Source organism: Quercus suber, unplaced genomic scaffold (assembly GCF_002906115.3).
Source record: "Quercus suber isolate HL8 unplaced genomic scaffold, Cork oak 2.0 scaffold_11, whole genome shotgun sequence".
Lineage (NCBI taxonomy): Eukaryota > Viridiplantae > Streptophyta > Magnoliopsida > Fagales > Fagaceae > Quercus > Quercus suber.
The window spans coordinates 31,343-42,755 of NW_027069477.1; the positions used below are offsets into that span (position 1 = coordinate 31,343).

Below are 11,413 nucleotides of genomic sequence, written 5' to 3' on the forward strand. Positions count from 1 at the left end.
AAATAAGTGCTACTAATAGCCCAACTTACTTATACCTCCACCTTTTCTGCTTCTTAAAAGGTGAACCCTATCATGACCATGCAAATTGTGAATTAGGTGTTACTCTGTCAAAAAAGATGGTAGTATGTCTTCCACATGAAGCAGTAGTGTTGTGCTACTCACCATTATGACAAGAAATAAGGGCTGCTGGAGACCACACTTCTGAGATTTATTCGGATCCCCTTTTTTTTGCTTTTCACTGGTTATGATGGTAACCTGGGAAACAACTAATATTACATTCAAAGTCTCATTGAAGCCTGTTATGCCAAAAGTTGAGCTAGACTGCTGGTGCTAACATGGTAATAACTGTCAAGCATATATTCAGGAAGGGTGTTAGTTCTTCTAAATAAAAATAAAAATAATAATCCCTGTGATTATCTTAAGGATTTATTTTGAGTTCCCGACAATAGAGTGCCTAAGAAATTAACTCAGATCCTGTGTTCGTTAAGATGGTTGTATATTTTCTGCCAAAAAGAGAAGTAAAGACCCACAAAAAGAAAAAGGGGGTTGGGGGGAAACAAAAATTAGGTTCTATAAATTATAAGAAACTAGCTTCTTATATTATGATATAAATATGTAAACAACAGTAATCAACCATGCATAATATAATAAACCAGATCCTCTGCAGTCCTTTCAACTTCATTCCTATTAATTAGCATAAGAGCAAAGAATCAAGAGAGCTCGGAAATCACGCGTTCGCACTTGCTTTCTAAAATCTTCACAGCTTCAGTGAATAGTACCTCAGGAGGTAATGCTCCCGTTGATTCAATGGTAACTGTAAGGCAAGAGAGAACAAATAAACTTTTAAACTGATATCAAATTTTTGTATAAACGATAATGCTTAATGGAAACCATTTTCTTTATAATAAAAAAAATAAATAAATAACTGACTCTGCAAGAAACTATGAACAATCGAAAGAAAGTTGGAATTCAAACAGCTGGGATTGACATCAGTTTGTGTCTTAACATGATACTGTGTCAATGTGTGTGTGAGAGTATATGTACTGAAATTGAAGAAAATCTAGGTGAGCCTTCTTTGAAATTGACCTACATCACTTAAACAAGCAGCTGCAAGCCAATCTTAATTTTTGTTTAAAAGGTAACAAATAGATGCCTTATAATGCTCAAATTTGTCAAGCTTATACAGGTATTCTGACTCCTCTCTAAACAAACAATAATCATTTTTTTGGTAAGTAAACAATAAATAGTTTTTTTCTGTGTGTTAAAAAAAAAAAAAAAAAAAAAAAAAAAAAAAAAAAAAAAAAAAAAAAAAAACCCTATTATTTTTGTTAAATTCTCTAAGCTCTAGATGGCCCCCCACCCATTGAGCCTAGAGTTCGATGTTTGAGCTCAATCCCACCCAAAATAGGGTGGCTTTTGCAGGCCTAGGAGGTCAGCCGGGCCATGAACTAGTCTAACTTAGATGGACTAAAATGGACTTTTCTTTTTCTTTATAATTTATAGATCCCAACCTAGCCAATAGACAAGTTTACCTTAAATTCCCTTCCATTACAAACACAACATATCATCATGTGATTTGGACCTCGTTCACCATCATGAAGAGCTATTGGCAACTCCAATTGGATTTTAAGGAACTTAAAATAAGTGCTACTAATAGCCCAACTTACTTATACCTCCACCTTTTCTGCTTCTTAAAAGGTGAACCCTATCATGACCATGCAAATTGTGAATTAGGTGTTACTCTGTCAAAAAAGATGGTAGTATGTGTCTTCCACATGAAGCAGTAGTGTTGTGCTACTCACCATTATGACAAGAAATAAGGGCTGCTGGAGACCACACTTTTGAGATTTATTCGGATCCCATTTTTTTTGCTTTTCACTGGTTATGATGGTAACCTGGGAAACAACTAATATTACATTCAAAGTCTCATTGAAGCCTGTTATGCCAAAAGTTGAGCTAGACTGCTGGTGCTAACATGGTAATAACTGTCAAGCATATATTCAGGAAGGGTGTTAGTTCTTTTAAATAAAAATAATAATAATAATCCCTGCCATTATCTTAAGGATTTATTTTGAGTGCCCGACAATAGAGTGCCTAAGAAATTAACTCAGATCATGTGTTCGTTAAGATGGTTGTATATTTTCTGCCAAAAAGAGAAGTAAAGACCCACAAAAAGAAAGAGGGGGTGGGGGAAACAAAAATTAGGCTCTATAAATTATAAGAAACTAGCTTCTTATATTATGATATGAATATGTAAACAACAGTAATCAACCATGCATAATACAATAAACCAGATCCTCTGCAGTCCTTTCAACTTCATTCCTATTAATTAGCATAAGAACAAAGAATCAAGAGAGCTCGGAAATCACGCGTTCGCACTTGCTTTCTAAAATCTTCACAGCTTCAGTAAATAGTACCTCAGGAGGTAATGCTCCCGTTGATTCAATGGTAACTGTAAGGCAAGAGAGAACAAATAAACTTTTAAACTGATATCAAATTTTTGTATAAACGATAATGCTTAATGGAAACCATTTTCTTTATGATAAAAAAAATAAATAAATAACTGACTCTGCAAGAAACTATGAACAATCGAAAGAAAGGTGGAAGTCAAACAGCTGGGATTGACATCAGTTTGTGTCTTAACATGATACTGTGTCAATGTGTGTGTGAGAGTATATGTACTGAAATTGAAGAAAATCTAGGTGAGCCTTCTTTGAAATTGACCTACATCACTTAAACAAGCAGCTGCAAGCCAATCTTAATTTTTGTTTAAAAGGTAACAAATAGATGCCTTATAATGCTCAAATTTGTCAAGCTTATACAGGTATTCTGACTCCTCTCTAAACAAACAATAATCATTTTTTTGGTAAGTAAACAATAAATAGTTTTTTTCTGTGTGTAGTTTAGGTGTTTAAAATTACTCTCTAACTAATTGAAGAAACTTTTTTGGCTAAAATGCAAAACTGACCCTCTAACTTTCTTCAGATTTTATTTCAGTCCTCTAACTTTGCTTTCGTTCATTTCAGTCCTCCAAGTTTCAGATTTATTCAATTAAGGCCTTTCCATTAACTTTTGTTAAAAAATTTTGAAAAAAAAAAATCTGGAAAATATTTTTCAATCTGTAATTGAATTTTTTTAATTTAAAAAATTTGAAGAAAAATTTATAAAATTGAAAAATAAACCACAACATATAACAAAAGTTGATGGCGAAGCCTTAATTGAATAAACTTAAAAGTTAAAGGACTGAAATGAACAAAAGCAAAGTTAGAGAACTGAAATGAAATCTAAAAAAACTTAGAGGGTCGATTTTGCATTTTACCCAACTTTTTTTTTTTTGTTATGCATTAGAATCAACTTTATGATATGTGTTAGATGATAAATGGATGGGATTTAAAGGGGGACACATTCCCCCCAATGCGGGGAGGAGATGCAATTGGTTTAGAAACCATTGGCATACCATTTCATTATCTAGGGACCCACATAGGTTTCACAAGTACCTATACATGTATAGTTCAGATCCTTGCAATTCTCAGCAATGCATTGCAGAATTGTCCCATTTAAGAATGTTGTGTACAGGTTCCTTTGACTGAATCATGTATGAATCTGATACACCATTACGCATTAATGAAGGGTTTCACACCACCCCCACCTACCCCGGCACCCCTTCTTCCCATAAAGAATTCCATTAGTGCTGTATCTTTTAGACAACTAAAACAAGGAGTAAAAAACAACATGGCTAGAACATTGTCAAATTAAGCTCTAAGAAGGAATCGGGAAGATTTCATTCTCAAGCCCCATGGCCTGCCAAGTATTTTTAGTTGTAGTAACCCTTTATTGAGGCAAAGTTCCAGACTTGGCCATAATTTCAATTGTTCCATCCTGACAACAAGATACCGGCAGTGCCTCATGATTTTGAGGGTTGAACAAACCCAGTGGGCTGTAAACAATAACTTCATTTGAGGTTGGATATTACTTTTCTTTTGCATTCTTTAAACAATCCTGGAATGAATAGGTGTTACTATACTAATATCCTCTGAATGTCCTGTCTTTACTAACGCACCCAACCAACAGAATATGAACCACCCATGACTTTACTTATCAGTCCATATTTACGCAGATGTAGATGCCAATTGACCCAAAAGTCATACGTAAAATGTGTTACCTAGCTCTAAATAATTCACACACACCATATTACTTACATATGAAATGATCCTTAACACGACGTAGTGACACGCGTTTCTCCCATTCTTCCCCTCCTCTGATGCATTCTCTACACAATGTGCAAGCTCGTGGCTGGGCCACAGTTAACCTTTTTCTACCTGCTCAATAGACAAAATATCAATTGCGAAAGTGAGTTCTCCCAAAGGAAAAAGGAAAATGTGATCACACATATAGCTTAATGATGAACTGCCTACTATTGGGAAAAAACCCCTTTTAAATTTTAGACAAAATCCATTGTGTGGACAATCTAAAGAAAAGAACACTTCACCGTTGGCAATATCTTCAATGTCGAATACTCCAACTGGGCATTTTTTTTTAAGGGTTTCAGCATCCTCATCTTCGATCTCTTCCAATAGTACAACCTGCGCAAAGTAAACTTATAAAACATTTTTCTTCAAAAACATTTGCAGTGCTTAGATCCAGCTCTAAATAATATATCATCTCACCTCAGGAAGCATCCTATACCAAGCAGTGGCCACTGGTGACCACTTTGCATGTGTTTTACCAACACCTTTCACAGCTTGTGCTTCAAGTTCAATTTCCTACAAAAGATAAAGGTGTCTACTCCAATAAAAAACAATTCAAAGAACCATTTTTCAGAAAGGCATTAACGCTATTTTGACTTGAGGTGGTAGAAATGGAGCATGTTATCATGATAAGGAAAGCATTAATTGATTTAGAATAGTTTAGAAGCCTATTATAGTTGTAAGTAATCATTTAAAACAAGGACTATTTTTTACAAAAGGTATGATCGTGAAAAATAAATTTATGACGCTCACTCCAAGCAATATAAAAAAAAATAATAGTTTAACTCAAATATGATTTTGTGAAGTTGTTCATGCCAGCAGTTAGAGAGAAGAAAGTCATCCAGGAGTCAATAGTGCATCCAAGAAAGAAGCCTAGTGCAGTTGCTAGGTAAGTGATAACTTCAAAGAATTTTTTTTTTGATAAGTAAAAGATACTCCACGGTGATAACTTCAAAGAATAAAATTATAAATATCATCCAGACTGACATCCATGTGCCTATCACTCTAGGAAGAGACTCAATTTCTAGAAGCCATAGGCATATTTTGATTAAGTTCTCAAGAATGTCTATGCCAGAATTGCTCCCTTATATTAGTTCAATTTGCCTAATGCACGGTGTCCTCTACAGTTACTTGGGTCCCATAACCCCCCTTTTTTAATAACTGGGAGGTTACAACCACACCCATAGATCCTAGCGCCACAACCTAAGCCTTCATCCTATTTGAGCTAGAGTTCATTGGCCCAAATACCTTCTAGCTCTCCCAAAGGTAGGGTTGTAAATGAACCAAGCTAATTTTGGACTCAATTCAGGAAAAAAGCTTGTTTACATTAGTTTATTTAACAAATAAGACAAGCTGAAGCCCAACTTTAAGCTTGACTACTGAACAAGCTGAGCTCAAACTTAATAATGTGCATGTGAACAAGTTTGTGAGTATGAGGCTCAATTTAAGTACATATAATATTATACGTTCATGTGTATACGTGTATAAATATATATTGATATAGACTTGAAATTAGATTGTGGAAGTTAGTAAATAAGTTTATAATATATCAACTTATTTTATGTAATGTATTTTTTTTTTATAGGTATATTTTATGTAATGTAATGTATTGATAATATAAATTGTTTATTTTGTAGTAAAAATTATTTAATTTTTGAAAATACAAGGTTAGTGAGTCTAATGTTTATAAGTTCATTAATTATTGGCATAGATTTGTGAAGGGATAAAAAAGTTTAGTTCCAGGGTTTATTATATATGGGAAAAAAATAAGTTAATCAATGTGAACAAATTTGAGCTTGTTCAATAAGAAATGAACAAAATTTGAACATGCAATCTAGTTTGGCGATGAGCTCAAACTTAACTCTTGTTCAAAATATTATTAAATGAAAAATTCTGAACTTTTAATGTTAAACTCGGCTTAGCTCATTAAAGCCCTTCCAAAAGGAAGTATATGAATGTATTTTGATAGCGAAAGCAGGGATGCTTTCCTTTTGCTAAAAACTACTGTGATCTCAATATTCAGAGGCTGAACTCATTTTTATGTGATATGACCCTCCATTGCCCCTCTTAGTTATCCTCTCTTTTTTTTGATAGGTAAGAAAGTAATATTATTAATAGAAAAGAATAAAAGATACACAGAGTTCACGGTAGTGAACAAAGAATGACATAGCAACAAAAAGAAATAAAGGAATCAAAATCCTACTAAGAGACAAAATAAAATCAATAATAGTAGAACAATCTAAAAGACCCCTACATCGAGACCAATTGAAGAGAGTCCGCTGTCACAAATCTAACAATTGGGCCATTGATTTCTCGATATCCTCAAAAGAATGCCTATTACGTTCAATTCAAATAGTCTACATCAAACAACCTAGTACCAAATTCCAAATATCGGAATTATATTTCCCAAGCCAATGGTGCCAACAACAAAGTAAGCCTGCAACCGAACCGAGCATGACTCACTCTCCCTTATGCTAAGGGGCCACTGCCATCTCATAACAAGTCAAGGCGCACCTTTACCAAATAAGCTACCATTCACAACTATGTTACTCTAAGGATGAAATTTTTTTGGTAATTGCTTTATTGAAAAGCATGTTATAATCCAATCTAAACAATCAAGCACGTGATTTTGATTTGACTTCTAGTAAGGCTTTTGTCAATGAATATTATGAGATAACAGTAAATATAATATAAAAACTAATGCATATATCACTAAGAAACAAGACATAACCAAGCTCTACCAGTAATGGCCATAAACAACCAAAAGGAGAAGGAAAAGAAAAGAAAGACGGGGAAAAAGAAGAGAAGGGGGGGGGGGGGGGATTACCTGACCAGGGCCAAGTCTAGCAATATTAATATCATCAAGTGGCTCCTTGAATCCAATTTTATTGTTGGAAAATTCCGGGAGAGAATCTTGGCTGCAAGTAAATGAAGTATATGTTTTCAATTTTGAGGTTGAATTGGAATTTGAATCCTCTGATTCTAAATAAAACTCGCTTCCTTTAGGCAGCCATTTCAAATCCTTGGCTTTTACTGCATCAATCATTGCCATCATCATCAAAAATAACCACCAATAGTCAAATAGAAAGAGAATTAATTAAGATTTGAGAATAAAGCTATAAATATCAACCATAAAGCACAAGAACTATACCTGTGATACGAGGGGGAACTTTCTTTTCTTTTTCTTTTTCTTTTTTTTTAGATTGGCCCTTTTCTTCTTCTACGTCCTTTGCACATTGAACATGGAGCTTGAAAACAATGGTATTCCTTTCATTTGGTGCATTGTTTTCTATGGTTAAAAAGAATAAGAAATGTTCACTCAGTTCCCTAAAAATGCAGGGGAAAACGTGTGATATTGTCTCTTATGTCAAAAATTGAACCAAATCGCATTTCTGAATCTAACCTGCATATTCAAAAAGCCTTGGGTCAATGCTGATTGGAATGAGACCCAACCTGTGGGCAAGCACCTCGTCTTGGATTAGTGATGTATTGTTTGCAATAAAAACTTTTTCAATAGCCATAGTTGGAACCTGCATGCATAACATCCAAAGTGAATTCACCATTACCATTAACACTACATTGCTAGCTATAATATGTGTTGTTTAAATAGTAAGATATACAGAAACGTGCAGTGGGTTTTGAACCCACATAACAGATACAAAGAAGCAAGAAGCCAAGAATTACCATATATATATGCATGTATGTATGTATGTATACATACAATAGAATTGCAACCTATGATGTTTGCTCCATGATGATTACTCTTTATCATCAAGCCAAGGCACCAATTGATTTTTGGTGTAGATGGGGTTTGAACTCCAAATTTCTTGTTCAAGAACAAAAGACTTAACCAATTGAATTAACTAGACCATATTTTAAATTTCAGCACTAAAGTTAAATATAATTTTAGAAATGCCCAAAAATAACCCAACTCATGATCAAGCAAGGAAATTATTCAACATTGAGTGATACCATAATAAATTTGTAATGCACCTTAAATTACATTTCTTTTGCATTAACTAGTTTTTGGAGTCTAGAAAAATAATCCAGATAATTCTCCCATAGAAGCACCAATATCCACAAGATATAGGCATGTTGATTCCAAGAAAAGCTATGTAATAGAGGTCATCAAGATACTCTATCTTAAAGATGCCCAGAAATCATGTTGCAACTGGAAGGATATTTAAGACATGGATCCACAAGGCATGGGAATGGGAATGAGTACATGATTGCCACATATGGGGAAGGTGGCACAATGGGGTAGGTTTCAATTTAAAAACAATGACAACCTTGTCTCAGTCCAAACTTCGAGATCTCTATTACTAATAGAAGACAAACATTATCTTCTTCTTTTTTTAAGTAGAATTGATATATTAAAAATAAGAACACTTTATGCTCATGATGATGAACACAAAGATCCAAAAAATTACAAAGCAAAACTAAGAGAATTGTGAAACTCTAAAACAGAGGTACAATGAGTAAAACCACAAGACCAAGACCACTCAAACAAGGTGCAAATTAAAGAGAATTTCAACCGATCAATGGATCTCTCCATATTCTGAAAAGTGCGAGAGTTTCGCTCCTTCCACACTAGCCACATCAAACAAGATGGCACTAAATTCCAAACAGCTGCAGAGTTTCCAGATCAATAACAAGATGCTAGAATGTTAGGCCTCCTTATATAAATATGAGAGAGAGAGAGAGAGAGAGGAGGCAAATACTACAATGTTGCAAATCTTTCTGTCATAGATCCCTTCAAGTGGCATTAAAAGTGCTTATAAGATATTTAAGAAGCAAGCTTTTTTAAAGCCTTTTCCCTTTCTCTCTCATTCTTCTTGAGATTAGAATGCGTAAACAGATAAATTGTAAAAGGAGTTCTACTAGACACAGGTAAATGTTTAGTGAAACCAGTCTTAGTAAAACAGACAAAGAGAAAAATAAATATTGCAACCAATCTTCTTTAAAAACATAGAACTACAACTATAGTGCTAATCAAGAAGTATTAACAAATCATAGAGTATGATGCATATAATCATGCATATTTGAGTATTCTAGAATGCCAATATGATAGAATCATGGAATAACATCACACCTCAGCAATCAGGATTCTCCGAAATGCATTTGCAAGTGCTGGATCAATACCAATCATATCAAACTCCATGTCCATGCCATCATCTGAGAATCGAATCACTTCAACTCTAAAGTTGTTGCGGAATTGGTCCAACCGGAAGCTATTATCGAGTCCTACAGACACAAAAGCACCAGAGTATTGTATAGAGTCTGTCTGCACACACCAAGATTACAGAGTGTAAGAAACTAAGCAAAAAGACAGACAGAGGGAGAGAGAGCAACAATAAAACCCACCAAATCCAAAACCTCGGTTATAGTTACAAATAAAAACTAGAAAAATGGAAAGGGATAGAATTCCCAGTTTGCTGTTTACACCACTCGTTTCAAAGAAGAAACGCAAGTAAGCTTATAGTTGAATTAGGCTGGCAGAGGAAAAAATTTTGTTTTTTCAATTCAAACTTTGGGAGGAAAAAAAAAATTCAATCCAAAGTTTCATTTTACTTAAATAACTAAGCCTATAGTTGAATTACAATGGGCCGAGGAATAAAGTCACGTTCTTTCACTTCCAAGCAATTTCAAAAAATGAATTTTTTATACAAATTATTACAAAAAATTAGTACACGGTAGTATCATGCTTAGCTAGCTTCAGCTACACATAAGTATATACACTTGAACTATGCTGGGGAAAGGGATTAATTAATGCTCCTTCACTCCCATATAATCTTTAAAAAAATGAAACTTCAATTCAAATTATTACAAAAAAATTAGTACACATTGTCTTAGCTGCGACTACATATAAAAGTACATGTAGCAACTCATTCCTTTACTAAGCACACATACACATTCACATAAGCATGTACTGTTATAGGAAATTAAACAAGAGCACCAAAGAATACTCTTATAGTGAAATTTATGGGTATGCCAAATTTCACACTAAAAAATGGAAACCCAACAACAAAAACAAGAAAAATAGGCAAAAACAAATAATGGGTATTGATGAAAATTGAAAATTTAAGAATGAAGCAAATAGAATGATTAAAAAAAGGGGTTTTGAAGTGTGGGAAATACATGGGTGGGAGCATCAATGTTGGCGAAGACACGGGTTCTTTGAAGCTCAACGTGAGGTGGGAGATTCCTAGGCACATCAGGAAGACTCATAATGTAGTCTATTCCACCACCTTTTGATTCTTGTTTTTGTTCTTCAGACCCAGACTCTGACTCTGACATAGATTCTGCTTCAGTTTCTTCTTCTTCTGTTTCTGTTTCTGACATTCTTTGGTCTTTCTTGGCCATGTTTTGATGGAGGAGTTCTCTCTCTCTCTCTCTCTCTCTCTCTCTGTGTCTTTGTGTTTCTGTGCGTGCTTTGTTGTTGTTACTACAGTTATGAGGTTGAGAGAGAGAGTGAGGAGTTTAGGGTTTTAGGGTTTAACAAAGGGAGAGAGGTGACGTGTGGTCACCGATTGGGAAGCTCTGGTTTTGTATTAGGACAAATCTCAAACCCTTTGTTTTGTTTTTTTATTTATTTACTTTTTCACTCAAATTCTCCATTTTTTTAGAATAATGCTAAAGACATAAATTTTTTTTTTTTTAACAAAATACTGATATGGTGAGTAGTTATTAGTTATTGATAAATAAAAAAGTGATGCTAATGGTGGGTCTAGATAAAAACCAATAAAAAACGGGCTATATCAACATTTTTGTAAAAATATTCTAAAATAGTTTTTACTGTAGCATTACTCTTTTTAGGGTAAATTGAAAAATAAGTCCCCTAACGTTTGGGGGTGATTTGATTTTATACTCTAATATTTCAGAACTTTTATTTTACACCCTAGTGTTTGGTTCCGTTAGCAAATCACCCCCCAGTTAGTTTTTGCTATTAATTGTCATGTCATCTTGCTGACTTTTTTTTTTTTGCCAAATGAGCCCCAAAATGACACAGTCTCAAGGGCAATGAAGTGATGACCTAGCACATGCAAAACGGTGCCATTTGCCTAAAGTTAGTAAGCTTTGCTTATTACCGTTTGCCCAAAGGTCAACTCCAAGGCGACAGTAGTGACGGCAACAGAAACAGCCAAGCCAATAATTAGTAAGTTTAT

At 34.3% G+C, this 11,413-nt stretch overlaps 1 protein-coding gene across 2 annotated transcripts; it reads right to left on the reverse strand.

Moving 5' to 3' along the window:
• Positions 1 to 568: 568 nt before the first annotated feature.
• Positions 569 to 10,815, reverse strand: LOC111993856 (uncharacterized). Of its 2 annotated transcripts, none has more exons than XM_024025684.2 (9): positions 10,386 to 10,815; positions 9,340 to 9,531; positions 7,651 to 7,777; positions 7,399 to 7,536; positions 7,075 to 7,280; positions 4,668 to 4,763; positions 4,490 to 4,583; positions 4,200 to 4,319; positions 569 to 814 (listed from the first exon to the last, which is right to left on the reverse strand). In XM_024025684.2, the coding sequence occupies exons 1-9, from the start codon at positions 10,608 to 10,610 to the stop codon at positions 711 to 713; spliced, it is 1,302 nt and encodes a 433-aa protein (XP_023881452.2). In that variant the 5' UTR covers positions 10,611 to 10,815; the 3' UTR covers positions 569 to 710. The 2 variants fall into 2 exon arrangements, with proteins under 2 accessions (XP_023881452.2, XP_065634525.1); XM_065778453.1 differs by lacking the exon at positions 569 to 814 and adding an exon at positions 2,216 to 2,452 and having other exon boundaries at positions 10,386 to 10,814.
• Between the last annotated feature and the right edge of the window lie 598 nt (positions 10,816 to 11,413).